Genomic DNA, 19,268 nt, shown 5'->3' with positions numbered 1-19,268 from the left:
AGAGAGAAACACTCAGTATGCATGAAACAATACTTGAATTGTTATATACCTAGCAGAGAGAAATGCTAGGATACATGAGTATGTGTATGATACAAGTGACAAGACATATACTAGTGCACACCTCAGTATGCATAAAACAATACTGAGATGTGCTGTAGGCCGATACAAGCTATATATGAGCTACAAACTGAGCTTGGGTAATGAACCAGCGAAAGGATTAGCAGAAGAGCTCGTATGGTCAAGAAGCAAGAAGTACCAAGATGAGTGTGCTGCATGTGGTGTCGATGGTGTCGATGGTGATAAGAAACAAGGTAATGTGATGTCTAAAAGGTAAATTGTTACACATCAACACTCTTTTGTTGCTCTGCATTACACACCAGCTTCGAGACACTACCATCAATGGAAGAAACCCTCATAGGCCAATGTGAGCCTTTATTCAGGAGGTGGTGACCATATGACATTCTGTTCGAATTTGCAGTGTACCCCGTGCTAAACTATGACATCATATTTTCGCTATTTATGGTATTTGGACAGCAATTTCCTTATTCGCTCCTAATCCCCCGTCCTTCAACTCGTCGTCTACTTCCTCAACGTCCCGCGAACTACGTGCCGTACATTCATATCCGGATACGTCAATTTCTTCAAACGTTTCAGCGGCACCGATTACCGGGAAGACACGATTCAACGTCCAATAGACGATTGCAGAAACTCCAAACCCAGTAAAGAACGACAGATCATATATCCGAGTAGCTGCTAGAGGGACTGTACGCCCAGCTGGGGAACAATATCTCAAGATTGATGCATCGCGATCGTGAAGACAACTCACTGGCTCCAGCAAAGCCGACAGCGTTGATCAGGATCCCGGAGATATACGCGGTGTATGCCCTTAACAACACTCGTCAAGGTTGAACACTTCGAGGCAATCAAAACTCTCACCGGAAATTGATCCCATATGTGTACCAGTACCAGCTGCCCTTTTCAGTGTTATAAAGGTCCTTCACATTATAATGACCCTTGCGGACGATGTAGTATTCCGTCACCTACAGCAACCCGATCACGACGATGAAAGGAACAGTTATAGAAGTGCCGACTTACCATCACCCCAGCAATAGAACTCAGGAACACTGAATATGCGGAGAGGTAAGAAGTAAACTCGTTACTATTTTTCAGAAGGTTCCATGGACACATGGCGAGACCAACGGCAGCAGCGATATACCCGCCGCGTCGGATGTTCTGCAGTTGGGTCTTAAGATTTTAGTTCTGAGTAGACATCACACATGCATACAATGAAACGAGGGAACAGTGCGGTCAAATCGCATCCCGCCGACACTGAATTTGCGCAGATGTTCGTGCTTGGTAACCAATGTCAGCTTGGAGCCCCCTCCAAAGTCTGCGTATGTTATTTGACACACCCCATCTAGGAGCAGAACATGGATTAGATTTGCGACACAATAGCAAAGAAAATCTGCGACGTCACCTGTGCAAGCATGAACGATGCTGAGATAAACCATACCTGCGAAAAGGAAGACGAGGAAGCGTGTCAGACAGAAGCTGAGGTCCTCGGATATCACAATCACATACCCCAAATCTCGTCGCTTTTGACGGATTGTCATTCAAGAAATTTCCCAAGAGTTCGATGGGTGACCAGATGGCCGTCCCATAGATTGCCTGCGACGACGAGCTCACAAGGATTCCGATCAAACTCACAAACGCCGCACTCAAAGGAATCGCAAATAGTTGTGGGTATACCGCAGCCGACGAGGTACGTGCGCGAGAGGCGAAATCCGGTGCGTTGGTGATTAGGGTTACCTCGTTACCGATGCACGACATGGAACTAACCACCATGGCCCAGCCTAACTTTGATCCATGCAGTGCAGAAGGCTGGTGTACAATCGGGCCGATTCCGTGAGCTTTCACAATGCACCATATGAGGAATGTGATTGAGGCTATGGGCATCAAGATAGGTGTCACAAGGAAGAAGTGGCGGCTGAGAAAGGTCATTTTATAACCATCCTCATGAGAAGGTGCGAATGTACTTACACTTTGTGCACAGGGAACCAGATGACCGGCAGAGAAATGAACCAGAAGAGGAAAAAGCATAGGAAACTTTGAGTGTCCGTTCCCGAGGACGCGGGCATCGTATTCGCTATCGGCGGGCTCAGTTGGTACGATTACCACAGGAAATGAGAAACGCAACGCACGCAGGTTATCTATGCTAGGCCACATTGCTCTGAGCATTACGAGCACACAGGAACCTCCGATGCTTGCCTGGACGCCATACCATATGCTGTGCTGCTTAGTTCGCACGTCATTGAAAAGAGGGGAAGACGCACCATGCCATAGCAGCGCGATTAAAGACGCACCACAGACTGCCAAACATCCCGAAGCTCGTGCGATTCACGATTGGAAACATCACATGGAATATGGCACCAGGACGTGCATTCAGTACGAGGAAAGGCGCAGCAATACCATAACCCAGCCAGACGCATATCCAGGCTTGCCACCACGACATTCCCAGTTGGATCATGGAGCTTGGAGATGTTATTTAATACCGACCCAACGGAATCATAATGGTGGCAGTGACTCAGCGTACGCACGATACGATCATCCACATGTTTACGTTAAACGTGTCTGCTGTCCAGAAGGCCATGTAGTTGTATGCACGCCATGTGCGTTTCGCCGGATCGACGGGCAGCAAATCGTAGTTCTATCATAGATCAAGTTGCTGTTAGTACTATTGGGGGATCGTAGTATAGGATACTCACTGCAACGAGCTGCTCGGTAATGGTGAGGTTGGGGTCATGAGTGACTTCGAAGCTTTTAACGATCCTATTGACCAAACCCATGGCAAGTTCAACTGGTAAAAGAGCGCTATCGTCGTCCGTTCTTTAACACCATGCTTATCATGCATGGGTAACGCGGCCACTACCAGTAGCACGCGACACGCGACACGCGACACCAATTTTCACATGATATCTCGGGCTACCGGGTGGAAATTCGCCTATCAAAACCCTCCACTCAAATAGGCACGGTCCTGATAAAAGTCAAGGGGATGCACGATCTAAAGACGCAACCAGCAGCAGTTAACAGATTCAGAACTACTATGCTCTCAACATGCGCGTACCAGGAATTTTTAACTTCGGCCACTTCTCTAGAACTGCGACAACAGTGCACTCCAATGTTTCTCTGCATCAACTCGGAGATAAATTGCAAATGCATGCACCGCCAAAGTTACCTACTATAAGTGTCCGCCAAGTCAACTTTCTGAGGTTACTAAAAACAAGATGAATGATAGATTAAGGCGTGAGCGCTTGAGCGTGAAGGTCAGATCTATATGTGTGCTTGTCGTCGTCGTGGAGCAGCTGGCGTAAACAATTCTCGTTGAATCCTGAGTTAACTCGGCAAGAGCGACAGAGGTCGAAAAAGCCTACCCTGAACGTCGGCTGAAGGTCTAGAATAGGTAAGAACCACTGGCAACAATCTACATAGTGCATGGCGCGAATCTAGAGTGATATATTCTGAAGCTGAAAGAACCTGAGACACTGCAGGTATCTGTATCTGAAGACGCCATGTTTATGAAGTACAACTTGTGCATATTGCAGAAACCACCAAACAATGATTCCATTAAGTACAAGTGTATCCTCGTGAGTATCGATATCGGACGTTTGTAGATGCAAGATGCAATCTGTGTTTGCGATATCTGCCGGAGAGTTACCGGAAACACAGCATGCACGCACATCCAACATTGTGAATTTCAGGAATCCCTGTTCGACAAAGCCCTCCCACGTTGGAGGGAACTCGTAGTTGAAAGATAGATTGTGCCTATCTCGAGTCGCGGAGCGCTAAGTCAAATCAGCTGTCACTGTCAAGTCTGCTAGATAGCATGTGCCGCCCAAAATTAGAGGGTCTGACAGGCACTGTTCCGAGTGGGAGACGTTTGGTCTTGTTCGCGGGTGACTCAGGGCGCAGTCATCAAGAATTGTATTGTTTGGGAGGTGAAGTAAGAGGGACAAATCTTTATGAATGGGTAAGTGCCTAATGGAGGAGGTATGTATAGGACATGACATACGTCAGGCGGGCGCTTAGTGATTGCCAAGCGATACGGTGGATGACCATGATCGAGTGAATGTTGTGTGCTGAATTGAAGTCGGGAGTGGGAGTCAATATATCGCCAGCACCAGAAGAAGTTAGATGAGGCAACATAGTCGGGCAGATAATTGTTCATCCGCCTCGTCATCAATGCCATCAGACTGAAAGATTGAGGTACCTCTTTAAAATGGCAGGCAGACTCGGAAAGTCCATTTACACCTTTCGCGACACTAGTGGCCGTCGCGTCGACTATCCAGAAGGCGACGTATTGTATGCGCACGTTTGTTTCTCTTACTTGACGGGTAGAAGATTACTTTTCTGTCACAGAGAAAGCTACGTCAAAAGAGATGGGATCCAAAGTGAATGCTCACTGCTAGGTGAAGTGATAATAGGCTGATAGGTGACTTCGAGGCCTTCAGCGACCCTGTTGATCAAACCCATGGTGAGTTTAACTGGTGACAAAGGCGTCCTTTGAGACTGGGAGGTGCTGAGACTCTTGATTGGAACAAGAGATACAGTAGCTATCACTTGATCGAGCTTAGGACGCGAACGACGATACAGGAGTGAACCACGGATTTCGGGCTCAACAAGCCTTTCTTGAATCAAAGTTAGTCAATGCTAAGCGCTAAAGAACGGATAAAGGTCTTACGGACTTGGTCAGATTCAAACTTCGAGTGATACGAAATTTCTGTAGCGATATTATACGCTTCAGATAAGTCTGCCTTAGCCTGGTGAATGAGTGGAGTGAATATTATTAGAGTCGCAGTCGAAACGAATGCTGTTCAGTATCCATCATTGAAGATCAACTCACGGAAGCCGCAAAGGCGAATATATATGTGAATCTCCGCACATCCTGTTGGCACTGGTGCCACACCACACCCTTACATTTGCCACCTATCATCTTCAATAAAACAAAAGATGATCGCTTCGATCCCTGAAATGTCAAAGATTTATATCCAGATCATCAGATAAGTCAATTTCGACGCGTACCGGTTGAACCAATATCTTGCCTCACAACGTCGTCTATATTCGACTGTGTCGAAGCATACGTCCAGACTCTGTGATGTCTCGAGTTCATCGCAACATGACTGTATCGCAGACTTGCCATCGTTGAGCATCCTGATCAAGAACATCGTGAATTGGCACAAAATGATTTGTTGAACCGTCGTCGAGCGGTTAGGTATTGAAATAGAAAATGACTGTCTCACACTAGGGCGTCTATGTCTATGCGAGTGGCACTGATCTCGAGAGCACCCGGTAGGAGGTTACAGCTTCGTCAGGCTTGCAGAGCGGTAGCACCGTGACCAGAGCCGATCAGTTCGCGTTTCGTATGGTCCATTGTGTATTCGCATTAACACTGAATTCAGAAGAAAGAAAAGTGGGGTGATGGAAATTGGAATAACTGTCTCTTTTGTATAGATTACGATCATGGTGAAATTTAGAAGGAGAATGACGGAAGTTGTTTTGACAAAGGCTTTATGTAAACAAACGCTGAGTCAGCGATCAACGGTAATAATGCTTTCGAGAACATCCCTGAAACCACCCCTCCGGCGCATAAAAGTCCGGGGCGCACTGCGGCAAGAACGGCGGCAAAGCTGGTAACTAACAGACGGCACGTCGGACATTGAAAACACACTTGGAGGCTCGACGTTCAACTACAGCACCAATGCCCGATACCTCCAGCTTACTTCGATGCTTCCTAACTAACAATCTATTCCACATTTACATTTATCAACTATTTACATGATAATACCATGTTTCTTCGGTCACACGGCCCACCATATCCAAAGCCCTCGTAGCTAGCCATGAGTGATTCTAGCAACTCACCCTCTCCTTTCCTGCTTGAACTTTACTGGTAGAGGTAGCCCACACCCACTGGGGCTCTGGACAGTGATTATTGGAGGGCGGTAGCTGAGATACGGGGTCCATACGAAAATAATAAGGAGTGATAAGATTAACACGTAGTATTAGACTTACCTAGGTGTTTTGAAAGTCCGCTACCTGGCCGTTTTCTGCCGCCGGACTGCGGATATATCCGCCGTAGCGCCGTACTTTGCGCCGGACAGGTTTTGGCCGGAGGGTTGGTTTCAGTGACCTTTTCATGCTTTCGGTTCGGAACATTATGTAATATAATGTAATAATTTTCAACGGCATGATCGACCTGTTCGACTGTCTACATCAGCCATCTTTATAATGCATCGAACTCTGAACAGACTCTATGATAGTATGATAGCGTTATTATCGGAAAACGAAGTGTAATCCGGACCATGTTTCTTCCCCAGAGTTTCCCTCGTCAAGTCGCTTTCGCTGGTAGTCTCGGATCCAACATCCTTCATGTCCATGTCCAATTCTTCGACACCCCGTGAATCACCTGCCTCATCCATACCCAGACACGGTGATTTATTCAAACGTGTACGCAGCGCAGACCACCGGGAAAACGTGATTTAGAGCCCGATAGATGAGCGAATAAACCCCAAAGTCCGTAAAGCACGATTTATCGTATATATGGGTAGTTGGTAGAGGGACCACTCGCGCAGCTGGAAAACAACAAATGAGGGTCAGCACATCATAATTGTGGAATAAAAGCAAAACCAACAATATTGACAAGGATTCCGGCGCTATACGCGGTGTATGCTGTCAGTTTGGTTGAACGTGCAAGTCTCAATGGACTTGAAGCATTCGAGATTCCTGACTCGGGGATCTTCAATGCTGAAAGTCTATTAAAACTCTCGCCAGAGATTTATCCCTTCGTGTACAAATACCAGCTGCCCCTCTCGGCATTGTACAGGTTTTTACGTCGTAGTGATCCTTGCGGATAATATAGTATCCTGTCACCTACACCAACCAGTTTAGATAATGCTGAAGTGAATCATCACAGAACGCAGAGTTGCATACGCACAATCACACCAGCTAGGGAACTCTGGAACACGACATATGCAGAGAGGCAAGTGAGTTTTTTTTCCATGATGTTCCGTGGATACATGCGAGACCAACGGTAGCAGCGACATACAAGCCCTGTCGAAAGTTCTGCAGTCAGATCAGTTCTGTTCATATAACAGAAATTCATACAATGACGCAAGGAAACAGTGCCATTAGATCGTATCCGTTGACACCGAAGTCTGCTTGAAAACCAATGTCAGCTTAGGCCCTAGGACCGCGTTCCACACGATATATTTGATACACTCCATCTGGAAGAGGAAGTATCAGTATCGCAACCAAGTATCAAAGAAAACGAGCGAGGTTGGCTGTGCAATGACGAATAACGTCAAGATATATAAACGATACCTACGTGAAAGCGCGTCAGACATAAGGACAGCTCCTTGGACATCACGAAGGTAAGAACAGGCTTTTATATCCAAGTGAGCGACTATGATAGTGGTATTATATGATAACGGGAACTCCATAGCCGGCAGAGTAGCACTTCAAACCGGTACAAAGGGAATCCCGTTGCCAGCGGAATGCCATTCCTTATACGTTCGTGAAAAGTGTCGCCTAGTTAGCGATGCATGACACGGAACTGACCACAGTTTGGCCTAACTTTGATCCGTGCAGTGTGGAAGGTTGGTGCGCGATCGGACCGATTTCGCAAGCTGTCACGATGCACCATAGTGAGGGATGCGAATGAAGCCAGGACATCAGAATGGGTATTACGAAAAAGAGAGGTGGGTGAGGAAGGACGTTCTATGACCACATTCGTAAGGGATGAGCGTACTTGCATCCTGCACAGGGAACCAAAGGGCCTAACCGGCAGCAAAATAAGCCAAAAGGGGAAGAAGCACAGGAAATCTCGAGTATCCGTTCCAGAGGATGCTGACATCGAATTTATTACTGCCCAGCCACAGCTGCATTTTTTTAAAAAAACGTGGAATGCGACTCACGAAGGGCATTAATGCTAGGACACATTGCTTTGAGCATTACGAGCGTACAAGAATCTCCGATGTTCGCCTGAATGCTCAGGCTATACCGTCCGCCGCTCAGCTCACACGTCGTTGTGAAGGCAGGAACACGTACATGCTATAGCAGTGCAATTAAAGACGCGCCACAGGTTCCCAAACATCCCGAAACTCGTGCAGTTCGCAATTGGGAACGTCAAAGACAAGAAACAGCGTGGCGATGTCGTAACCCAGCCAACGCAGACCCACCACATTCCAAGTTGGATCATGAAACTTAAAGATTTCATTCAACGCGGGCCAATGACATCATAATGATAACCGTGGGCGTACGATGCAATCACCCATATGTTTATATTAAACATGTCGGTCATCTAGAAGGCAACGTAGTTGCTTCCATGCCATGTGCGTGTCTCTGACTCGAGAGGCAGCAAGTCATCCTACTATGGAGTAGGTTATGTAAACAAATCAAACATTAAATCTGCAATGAATACTCATGGTAATAAGCTGCTCTGTGAGCATGAAACTGGGCTCGTGAGTAACTTCGAGGCTTTGAATGATCATTTGATCAAACCCATGGCAAGTTGAACTGGTGGAAGGGCGCGTTCGTTGCCCACAACTCGCAGTTCTTTGACTGAGTGCTTTCTATACATATCGCTCACGTTCGTGATTTCCCTCCATCAGTTCTATCGATAAATAAAAAATAGGACGCGGGGCTCCTGATGTGCTCATCGGTAAGCCAAGTTATTGTTGAGAGTTGTGAGGATAGTGGTGGAGACAGTCTCATGAGACTGTCTCTTTGTGGCGAAAAATATGACTCGCTAACTTGCTGAGTCGTTCTGGTCTGAGTGACATCTGACATTCAGTGAGCTCAGAGTGTGCACGCGACTAAATCCAAGTGAAACGAGACGTATCGAGACTTTTCGGTGATCTCTTGAGTTGAAGATAGATTGATGCGAGATGCGTAATACATGAATGCTTGAGGAGTCCAACAATGCGGATACTCTGGGAGCACAAAGCAACAAGCACACCAAAGCGAGTGAACCAGACCGAAGCATAGCAAGCGAGATGTGACCCGATGTGACCCATGGGTAATAATGTCGGCGATGATGGAATGTATAAATAGGAAGAAAAAAAATGCTATTGACAAGAAGGTTGACGATGAATGTGAAGATAGATGGGGGGTAAGATGTGATAGTAAATTGTACGTGTGCAAGTGTCAATAAAGTGGTGGCTCAAAGGGCTCACGACGGGTATATATGACATATATTATGATTCTGAATGGGAGGCGTTGGTCTTGTTGTTGGGGGATGACCAAGCTTCTTTAAAACGTTTCGATGAAGGCGACGGAGATGAAAAGGTAAATGCCGAGTACATTTGTTTGCGCTTTGGAGTGGATAATCCAGTATCGGAAGCGGCCCTTGAAGCAAGAGGAATAGCCTCCGCTTGCTCAGATGATAACGAGGCGTGCGATGTTGTGGAAGAGAAATAATCGTGAAGCTCAGGTTCGACAGACTGTTTCTGAAAGCAAGGTTAATTGATGCCGGAGGACAGAAAAAGATGGACAAACTTTGTCAAACACAGACTCTTGATCCGAAGTTTCTGTTGCGGTATCATACGCTTCAGAGACGTCTGCCAAGGGTGATACGGTAAGCTCGTAGCACTTTGAGTCTATCTTGGCCTGGGAAATGATAAGACGAGTGGGATCTCGCTGACTTGGAGTTGCGGTTGAAATTTCCTGTTCCTCATCGACTCTTGGCAAAGGGGAAGCCTTGCGTACAGGGCGTGATCCTCTAGGAACTTTTTTACAGCCATCACTTTTGTTTCCATTACCAGTGGCTGATTTGCGCAATTTCTTTGATTCCGACTTGAGTTCTTTCTGCTTCTTGGAAGACGGCAGAGGAGCGACCACTTTTGTGACTAAAACTGCTGTCTTGCGCTTCTTGGACGGATTTGTGGTGGATTGAGTAGCGCGTTGACCTGTAAGCGGATGAAGGTTCTCCTTCTCGATAGCGGCAAGGGTTGATAGTAATGTGGCAGCGGCATCCGCAGCTGTTGACGTCACGAGATTTTTATCGCTAACATGAGTGATCTTCTGAATCTCGGTTGGAGTGTCCTGGAAGACTGTGAAGGAGCGAACGGACATTGGATGGTTGAATGGGGAATGAGGCGAGGAGAATGCTGTGACTTGTGCAATGAAAAAAGAGCGCTAGGGACGCAGTGTAGGCAGTGTAGGCTGGGAATGGCTTGATGCGCGTGGCTATTGAATGTGACGGCTAGAAAGTGTAAGACGACGAGTTGTAGTGTGCGTGTTCGGTAAACTGTCTTTAAATTGATGCGTGTTTATTAAAACTCCGATGTTCCGATTTCGTGTCGCGTTCTGCTCACGTGCTTTTAACAAGTCTTCCTGCACGCGATATCCGTATGCCACAACACGAACGAGTTGGCCAACTTTGCAATGCAACCCCCGATTTACTATGGCTATCCACCACGAAATGCAACGTTTATAACGTCTGGACACTAGAACCGCAGTACTTTTGTCGTGCTGTAGCCGCAGCTAATCCATATCACATGAGTAATGATCGCCTCCTTGTCATAGCCCCATTTTTCGGGCATTGGTTAACACGATCCCTGAGCCCTACCCCCGACCTGTTTCAAGATACGGTGAAAATTTCTGACTGTCTACCTCTCTCTAGATGGCCGCCGCCCTCGGATTTCTAAGCAGAGACTTGAAATCGATCACTTTGGTTCTAAATGTGGTAACAGGGTTCGCGCCTTTTCCCATTTAGGGGTACCCGAGACATACAGAAAATGAAATGTTATGTGGCTCGGATTATGACAGAACCGTATGAACAAAGCCAAGAGCGTCATTATCGCAAGTAAGGATCTCAAAAGTTGCGCCCCCTTCGTCTATCACGCTCACAAAACCAGGCGCGGCCTCATGCTTAACACGCCTCAACCGGACGTCACCCATTTAAATTGCCGCTCATCCATATCATTACTCTTCGCCTCCCCTCTCCACGTAACAACTTCCCTCGCCCAAGGCCCTTCTATTCAAGTCCTTTAGGACCCTCACCACTCTTCCAGAAGTGACTTCGGCCAGGATGCCGTCCAAGCAACCCTCTTCTGCCAACTCTCCTCCTCCCCCTGCTCTCGGCACTGTCATCGACAACAATACCATAGAGCTCGTAGAAGTCTTGGGAGTCGGTGGCTATGGTGTTGTCTATCGTGCAGTTGACACACGTGATCCCCTACTCACCTCATACGCCGTCAAGTGCCTTATAAGCTCTCAAATCCACCACAGCACCCGGCAGCGCCAGCTTCACATCCGCGAGATAGCTCTCCATCGCCTCGCTTCAGCGCATCCGAATGTAGTCACCCTGCATAGGGTGGTTGAGGAGGGCAACTACACCTACATTATCATGGATTATGCTAGCGACGGCGACCTCTTCTCCCAGATATTACACAACTGCCGCTATCTAGGTCACGACCACCTTATCAAACACATATTTCTACAGCTCCTTGACGCTGTCGAATACTGCCATTCGCTTGGCATATACCATCGTGATCTAAAGCCAGAGAATGTCCTGTGCTTCGATGGTGGCATGCGGGTTGCCATCACCGATTTCGGTCTCGCTACCACTGATAGGTTTAGCGAGGAGTTTAGGACGGGTAGCGTATATCACATGAGTCCAGGTAATCACATTCATGCTTCAATCGTCGCGTTTACTTATCTCTTATCTTAGAATGTCAAGGAGGGGAATTTGCTCCAACAGGCTCTTATTCACCCCTATTCAACGACATTTGGTCGTTAGCAATAATTCTCCTTAACCTTGCAACCGGTCGGAATCCGTGGAAGTCAGCGTCATCATCAGATCCCACGTTCCAAGCATATTTGCAGGACCCGGCTAACTTTTTGCCGACCGTCCTTCCCATTTCACCCGAGGTGAACGATATTCTTTGCCGCATGTTGGAAGTGGATTGGAGGCATCGCCTTACGCTTGCAGAGGTTCGCATGGCGATTCAGGATGTGGAACACTTCTATGCCGAGGGCGTGATATTTGAAGGTAGCATGGCCCGTTGTGCCTGGGAGATTGACGTCGACCTTGAGAGCGACAGCGACTCCTCTAATCATGACGAACCCGTTGAAGCTCATGATGAGCTCAAGTCCTTTTGGAGCAAAGACTCGGATGCGGAGATGGACTTTACGAGGCTTTCTGTACAAAATCCGGCTTGGGAGCAATATTCGTCGTGCAACGCGACCTGGGCAATCGAATCCTCTATTCGGTCGCCATCACCGTCTTTGATCGAGCCGCTCAAAATTTACGAGTCCCCTCGTACTCCACCATCAACATACTCGCCCCAATCCCCTGATTCTAGCTCGCTACCCTCCGTTCCCGCCACGCCTGAGGGTGTGATGTGCAGTAGGCCTACGCCGATTCCTGCCAAGGGTCTCAAAATCAACACAGTGTGCGGGCGTCGTATATTTTTCACTGGTAGCAGTGAAACCCGTTCCACATTTTCTTCTATGCACACTGCTGTTGAAAGTTCGACGCCGTTCTCCTCCTGTTTTTACCTTCCAACTCCCCCTTCAGTTTCGAAGCTCTCTTTGCCTTGGACCAATTCTGGAATGCCTTCTTCAGTTGATCTAGGCGCTTATTCTACTCCTGAAAGTCAGCAGATGGATTCCGCTTGGGATTACACAGAAACGGACTATTCCCCATCATCATACCCCTCCACGTCATCCTCCAGCGTCGTTGGTTTGGAACTCGACCTCTCTCCCACGTGTCACGTTGCTGAGGACACCACTTTAGCTACCTGGCGGCGTGAACAAGTTAATCCTGCTATAAATCACCTTGTACCCTCCATGGTCATGAATGCCTTTCGCTCCATCGATGCCCCCCTTCCCACTCCTCCGCCTTCAGCCCCAATTCCCATTCCCCGTTCCACAGCAAGCGAGGAGAAAAGGTGGTCCTCAAGCCTGTGGAGGTTCTCATTCCCTCGCTCGTCATCGCCGCCTCATCAGACGGAAGAGCGGCCCCGTTCACGCAGGGGGTCCTTCACAGATTCGTTTCCCTTCTCCACGTTCTTTTCTTCGAATCCTACATGGGGACGTCGGTCGCCGTCACCCAGCATGCCCGAGCCGCCACCACCCGTTGTAATTGCTACACATGAACAATGCCGGCAACAGGCCCCACGACCTCGTCAAAAACGCCACTGGTTTTCGCCAGGAAAACTGTTCGCTACAGTCGGTGGCTAGTTGCATACTCCTTATTCTCATTCATCATTTTTGCGACCTACTTACGATTTCTGATGCCACGACAATAGCATTTTTCGCCCCATCTTACCATATCTTCGATTTCGATTTTTCTTCTCATTTACTGTTGTGCAATTATCCAGGCATTATATATGAGTACCTGGTGTACACGAAATTCTATGTATTGATACGCGTCTGTAGATTTCATACAATTCACGAATCCAAGCACGCATGTTCCATCAGGAGTTGCCTAACCCGTTACTCTTCTTGTCTTTGAACCCGATTCTGGAAATTTAATGTGATATCTTGAACTTGGGTGCGTTCTAGAAGGTGAAATAAGGTTATCTTTCACTCGAACTTGGTCACGTAACATGACATTGGAGGTTTCAGTTTGTCTTACTCGATGGCAGAGAATTTAATTTCCAATGTCACCCTAAGGGTACCTTCCAGAAGTTACCGTTATTTTGACGCAACATATAATCGCTTGGGCCCTCGATCATGCTAGCCCGGCTCTAAGAAGTAGAGTAAAAGAACACACTGAAATCGATCAATTATTCCGCGGAAAGCAATGCCACGAAACAGGGACGCCAATACACGGGAATGAAAGCTAACGGCAACCCATATCAGTACGTCCTGAGATCCACAAGCTTCCGCCCACGATCTCGTTCTACAGCGCTCTTGTTACGCAGCCCAGACCCCTTGTCGAGCTTCTTGGCCTTCCCTCCGAACCCATCACCCATAGCTAGCGGCGCGTTCCCAGCCTGCAGTACCCTGAATAGAGCTTTGATGACGTTGAGTGGGTTACGGCTGCCCCATACTTTTGCGCTGGCATCCTTGATGCCTGCTGCTTTGAGCACCTGATGCACGTTCGGGTTACAGCGTAACCCAAAGCCAACAGGACGAGGTCGTAGAATGATGTGCGTGGAACCAAGCTTCGTTTCCAAATCTGTCCACACTGTACGCTTCTCAAAGCGTTCGACAGAGTCCATATTACGGACGGCAGCAGCAAACGCCTTGTCGGATGCCCTTGGTAGTTCATCGTCCTTGCCCTCTCCATATCCGACTAGCCCATCTCCATTACCCACAACGACAAGTGCATACTGCCGATGTATTTTCCCCTTCCCTGTCTGTTGCGTGATGCGGCGAGAGATGAGCTGGAATTTATACAGCTTGTCGAGAGCGTCCCGGCCGAGAGGGAGGTTCGCGAGCGGAGAGACTTCGCCTTCCTCGTCAGCACCAGCTTCTTCTGCACCATCCTCTGATTTTTCTAGACTGCCTGTTTCTAGCATTTGGTTAATGTTTTGTTCATAAATGCTGCGTATAACGACGCGGTTCGCGTGCGGCGTGCGTTTGGTAGGAGGGAAATCCATAGCTAAAAGATCGTCGTGAATAGGGTCTGGTTTCATGACGTCTGGAAAGGCATGAGTGATCTCTTCCTCCTCAATAGCCTCCACATCTTGTAACTGTGATTCTGGCAATTCATTGGGTAGCGAAGAATTTGAAGGGTCTGTGGATAACTGTCTTAAAGATGACGTTGATGGCCTACACAAAAATACGCGGGAACGAGTTGGAGGCCGTCGAAATACGGAGGAGGCGCTGGCTCTTGCAAGTCTGTGCATTTGCATTTGCGCGCGTTTGAAGTGGAAATTTCGAAGTGCGTCCCGAGTTATTTGTCTTTATTTGGTTTGCGTCAATTTAGGACGACGCGTTATGGCAGCAGCCGCGGCAGTTTCGTCGATACGACTACATTGACCACAACCGTAATGGAAGGAAATAATTCCCTAGCTTCAGATCTCAGTGGGACAGACCTGTCGAACCTGTTTCCGCTAATTGACAGAGAGAAGTAAGCACTTACTGACTTATCACGGTGTGATATTTAGCAAAGATATCTGACTTTGACGAAATACTATCAAGCGTGCATGGTCTCAACCTGGCAATACCAGAGCAAGCTAAAGCGGTTATCAAGCCGTGGAGTGAGCGTGAGGATACCACTGTATATGCAGACTCGGGTGTAGACGATCAAGTGAGCTGTGTCTCAGTCTGGGAAGAGATTCACTTTGACTAATGGACTTTCCACAGATGATCATACATGTGCCCTTCGCACAGAACGTGCGCGTTAAGTCTATTATACTCAAATTAGGTGATTGATGCTCGTTTAAACTTGATGAGTCTCCATCACACAGCCATCATACGTACAGGCAGAGGTGAAAGTACACCCCGCCACCTCAGGGTTTACGCAAATTATCCCAATATCATCGATTTTAGCGACGCTGAAACCACGAAACCACATTTAGACATCAGTCTTTTGGAGGGTGAGACAGCAGTGGTTGAATATCCTTTGAAGGTTGCGGCATTTTCCAGCGTTCATTCGTTAAGCTTGTATTTTGTAAGTGTTGTGCACCCTTATGACGAAATCAATCAACTGAATACGTTTTAGCGTGAGTCGGTTGGAGAAGAGCTTTCCCGCGTTTACTACATTGGATTTAAAGGAGATGTGCGGACTTTGCGGAGAGAGGGAACAAACAAGTTAGAGGTAGCTGCGGCTGATGCAGCCGATGCACCCCTTGTAGATCGTCTTGCACAGAAGACAGGAGGGCAACAGACTACTGCACGGTGATGTACTTTGCCTGCCTTGTGTTTGTACGATGTACGTTTGATGACTGACTGAAAGTTCTTGGTCACCAGTCAACCGAATCCCTGAATGCATTCGGTGATGGCCGTTAGCCTCTGGGAAGTGTAATCTTGCACAAACTTGCCGAAATTGCCATATACGCAAGTGTGGAGGATAGCAGGCTGTGATTTTAACATGACAAATTAAAGCCAACTGTTTGAATTCACTTCATCGTGTGTCATCGTGTGTAGTGTCATGCCTCGTCAAACCGTCAAGCGGAGCGAGCAACAGATGAGGAAAGGTTCTTTACTGATATCATTGCCGAGGTTCCAGGCTAGCCGCAGGACGATGACCATTGGTATTATTACCCTCCAAATTCTAGCTCATCCTCCGGGGACTCTGGTCGTGGTTGGGTCTGAGCTCCGATGATCCCGAAGTTCGAGCAAGCATTATGGAAACAAAGGATGTCCGCATGGCAAGTCTGGATCGTCTTCTACATGGAATGCTTCGTTATGAATTCCGATAAAGATTATGAATTTGTCTTGGGGCCCAGGCAAGTCATTTGTTCGATGTATTAATCTCATAATTCACGTGTTGTACCAGGTACTTCTTGTCAAAAACACAAAGTGATTTTAATAGAATGATCGATGTTCACCAGGATGGAGCCATCGTGAAATCAAGAAAGTTTTACTTAAGCGTCAAATCAAGGATGCGTCTCGCGACCAAGGTACCAAAACAGAAGATCATTTAGCATTTGGAGACATCAAGGCATCCCGTAACTATCATTCTCGCTGAGAAAATTTTCTGTGATACTGTGCTGTCACCCGAATCTTTGCCTCGCGAGAGATTGCGCCTCGATGGAAACTTCATATGAGATGCCTTTCAGTCGTGGGCGCAAATGAACTGCCATCTCACACAGAATTTTCACCTCTCCAGTCACATAGTTGAGTATATTAATAGCTATGGTGGAAGACCACGCCGATTCAAGAGCTCCTAGGTTATATCATTTGTACGTCATTGTTGAATCAAAAACCATGTTAACACCTCTGGGGCAAAACCTGAATAGGATAACCTAGCCATTTGTGCGCTACTCAAGACCGTCAGGGGTGATGCTGAAGAAGAGGGACCCTTAGGAATATACAGCGCTCCTGTCTGACCCGCATGAGTCATGTACGTCTTTATGATCTAGTCCCTTACTAGCAGTGATTGACCTGACAACAGCGAGAACCGTATTTCTCAGAGAGACAACTCAAGTCAATCGGCTTGCGGTCACTGCACATCTATGTCATTGTTTTGCAGTTCCTACATCTTGATTTTGCAGAATTCAACTTAACTTTAGATGCAGGCGAAGCATCCAATGGTATTTCATTCGACTCACGAGGTATCTGGTCATATGCGAATGTGAACATTGGGGCTGGTCCATTCCATCATCATCGCGGAAAGGGATTCTGCTATGGCTATACCAAGGGGCGGTATGTTGGCGTGTGAAGTCGTGACATTCAAATTTCAGATTGAAATTCAGCGTAGAGTGTAGTCGGGAGCTTGAGGTTTGAATAAATTGACTTCGGCAGTTAGAGATCCATCAAGCAGGTGCATCGTAATATATATGCCTCGCTCGCATATAGGCTTACCTACTTCCTTGATTTGCGATCTAGCCAGCATCTCCTTTGATGGGTTTTCTCGTACCCTCAAAATGAGGATACTATACGCATGTGCCCTGCCATCTACAGCGCGACGTCCAACTTCTCCATGAACCCTTTTTCATAGCATTGCGCGCTCCGAAGCTCGTGGATGCCGTTGGGACTCCCAGTGACGGCGGCGGCAGTGCCTATCCTTCATGCTCACGTGAATGTTCGAAGCCGTGAATACTAGTGACCCAAAAAAAGACATACAATGATGCAAGTATAAAGTACAATGAATGGTACAGCAGACGTAGCCCGTCAAGATATCACCCCCATCAAACATCGGAGCAACATTGTGACTCGGTTACCTACAGCTCTCGTCATCAAAAACCCAGTGACCCCATGTGCCACCACCGCCCTAAAAAATAATTAACAAATCATGCCAAATCGATGTGACTGAGTAGCGAACCCCTTCGAAGCAAATCTGTGCCCCCATGAAATGCATCCCACGGAAACTTGCAGGAGTGGTAGCACAGAACTCCTTCCATCACCTCCCACCGGGAGATTCGCGAGGAGATGTTCAATACGCTGCATACCGTCAAATTTGCCCACTATATTGTATATGAAAAACTCACCCGCTGACCGGATCCAGGAGACGTACAGCCCTGCAAAAATAGATAAGTTGCAAATATGCTGAAGAGAAGAATTACAAACAAAATCTTTGTACCAGGTCCAGTACGACGCACAATCCGGCTCGTGCTGGTCGACTTCCCAATGACCTATTACATTATTTGGACCCTGGACACAAAATATCAGCTGTTTGTACTACAAAGAAATACAGGAACACCCACATGATCCTCGCACCACTTAGGCGTATAGTCAACCCCATGAATCTTTACCGGTGTGGCCATGCATGCCTCCACACGGCGGTTGTAATATGATGGAACGTTAACCAGTTGGGCAGTGTACTCTCGAGTGGCGTATGTCGTGCACGTGTGCGAAGCCAAGTCAGTCCAAAACATATTCAATCTTAATCGCTCTTCTTCTTCGTGCTTCCGTCTCTCCTCCACTTCACGTTCGTGGTTTTTGACTTCATTCTCCCATTGATCGCGGAGGCGAATCCTGTCATTATCTTCCAGACGCCAACGTTTTTGGGTGTCAATGCGCTTGAAAACTTCTTCCTCGTGTCGGCGAAGTTCAATGTCCCAGTCCTTGCGAATGCGTTCTCGAACATCCGGATCTAAGGGGTCCTTGTGAAGGCTAATGAAGATATTGACAATTGTGAATGCGATAAGGAGAACTATGAGTATTGCAGAGATATAGAGATATTGATAGCGACGGTAAGACTCGCGAGGTATCAGAGGGGATGCCTCTGATGAACTGCAAAGCTTGTCGTCACCCATCAATAATCAACCTATGGACGAGGCTTGCGCACCTATGATAGTAAGGTGGGGGACTGCGCATTCTCATGAGTACCCATGACAGAGTATTCAAGACGGTACTTCACCTGACGTGCTGTCGCGGCATGTTTGGGAATATTTAACGATTAGTGGGTGACTAACACTAACACAATACACAAATCACTGTTGAATATTCAATGTTCGCTGAAGAATTGACACTTACTAACCTCTCCCCCAATGAATAAGGATTTACCGGAAACTTGACAAGGTGTGGACCGTGTCCGGTCCTTGGTGTATTGCTAAACGAATGAGGAAGGTGGTGTTCAAGTAAATTCACTCGGAGTCGCGGAGTTGATATATTCTTATCACTAACCAGCCGCTCCGTATTCTATTCATACA

The 19,268-nt window shown here is 47.3% G+C and overlaps 6 protein-coding genes across 6 annotated transcripts; 2 read left to right on the top strand and 4 right to left on the bottom strand.

The window, feature by feature from the left end:
* Positions 1 to 517: 517 nt before the first annotated feature.
* On the bottom strand, positions 518 to 2,846 carry EDB93DRAFT_1079156 (permease for cytosine/purines, uracil, thiamine, allantoin-domain-containing protein; the record flags this gene model as incomplete). The annotated part of the gene is made up of 12 exons (XM_041445436.1): positions 518 to 774; positions 827 to 885; positions 937 to 1,040; positions 1,096 to 1,233; positions 1,286 to 1,352; positions 1,473 to 1,513; positions 1,582 to 1,987; positions 2,041 to 2,146; positions 2,202 to 2,287; positions 2,334 to 2,531; positions 2,598 to 2,707; positions 2,766 to 2,846. 12 exons carry the CDS (start codon positions 2,844 to 2,846, stop codon positions 518 to 520), a joined length of 1,653 nt encoding a protein of 550 aa, XP_041311169.1.
* Positions 2,847 to 9,142: 6,296 nt separating this feature from the next.
* Positions 9,143 to 10,264, bottom strand: EDB93DRAFT_870348 (uncharacterized protein). The gene is made up of 2 exons (XM_041457763.1): positions 9,550 to 10,264; positions 9,143 to 9,500 (listed from the first exon to the last, which is right to left on the bottom strand). The coding sequence occupies exons 1-2, from the start codon at positions 10,123 to 10,125 to the stop codon at positions 9,249 to 9,251; spliced, it is 828 nt and encodes a 275-aa protein (XP_041311168.1). The 5' UTR covers positions 10,126 to 10,264; the 3' UTR covers positions 9,143 to 9,248.
* An 801-nt stretch (positions 10,265 to 11,065) lies between these two features.
* On the top strand, positions 11,066 to 13,536 carry EDB93DRAFT_1307575 (serine/threonine protein kinase, negative regulator of sexual conjugation and meiosis). Its single transcript, XM_041454769.1, has 2 exons — positions 11,066 to 11,675; positions 11,726 to 13,536. Exons 1-2 carry the CDS (start codon positions 11,084 to 11,086, stop codon positions 13,237 to 13,239), a joined length of 2,106 nt encoding a protein of 701 aa, XP_041311167.1. The 5' UTR covers positions 11,066 to 11,083; the 3' UTR covers positions 13,240 to 13,536.
* Positions 13,537 to 13,625: 89 nt separating this feature from the next.
* EDB93DRAFT_1125856 (uncharacterized protein) lies at positions 13,626 to 14,896 on the bottom strand. Its single transcript, XM_041448732.1, has one exon. The coding sequence runs from the start codon at positions 14,859 to 14,861 to the stop codon at positions 13,860 to 13,862; it is 1,002 nt and encodes a 333-aa protein (XP_041311166.1). The 5' UTR covers positions 14,862 to 14,896; the 3' UTR covers positions 13,626 to 13,859.
* Positions 14,897 to 14,999: 103 nt separating this feature from the next.
* Positions 15,000 to 16,107, top strand: EDB93DRAFT_1307567 (galactose-binding domain-like protein; the record flags this gene model as incomplete). The annotated part of the gene is made up of 5 exons (XM_041454768.1): positions 15,000 to 15,079; positions 15,151 to 15,259; positions 15,316 to 15,376; positions 15,435 to 15,622; positions 15,674 to 16,107. The coding sequence occupies 5 exons, from the start codon at positions 15,000 to 15,002 to the stop codon at positions 15,851 to 15,853; spliced, it is 618 nt and encodes a 205-aa protein (XP_041311165.1). The 3' UTR covers positions 15,854 to 16,107.
* Positions 16,108 to 17,898: 1,791 nt separating this feature from the next.
* EDB93DRAFT_1247019 (uncharacterized protein) lies at positions 17,899 to 18,996 on the bottom strand (the record flags this gene model as incomplete). Its single annotated transcript, XM_041452526.1, has 6 exons — positions 17,899 to 18,057; positions 18,105 to 18,134; positions 18,184 to 18,267; positions 18,321 to 18,849; positions 18,905 to 18,925; positions 18,977 to 18,996. The coding sequence occupies 6 exons, from the start codon at positions 18,994 to 18,996 to the stop codon at positions 17,899 to 17,901; spliced, it is 843 nt and encodes a 280-aa protein (XP_041311164.1).
* Between the last annotated feature and the right edge of the window lie 272 nt (positions 18,997 to 19,268).

Source organism: Suillus bovinus, assembly GCF_016758785.1.
Source record: "Suillus bovinus strain UH-Sbo-P2 chromosome Unknown EDB93scaffold_8, whole genome shotgun sequence".
Lineage (NCBI taxonomy): Eukaryota > Fungi > Basidiomycota > Agaricomycetes > Boletales > Suillaceae > Suillus > Suillus bovinus.
The sequence above is the reverse complement of the archived record's forward strand: the minus strand, read 5'-3'. Positions and strand labels throughout refer to the sequence as shown.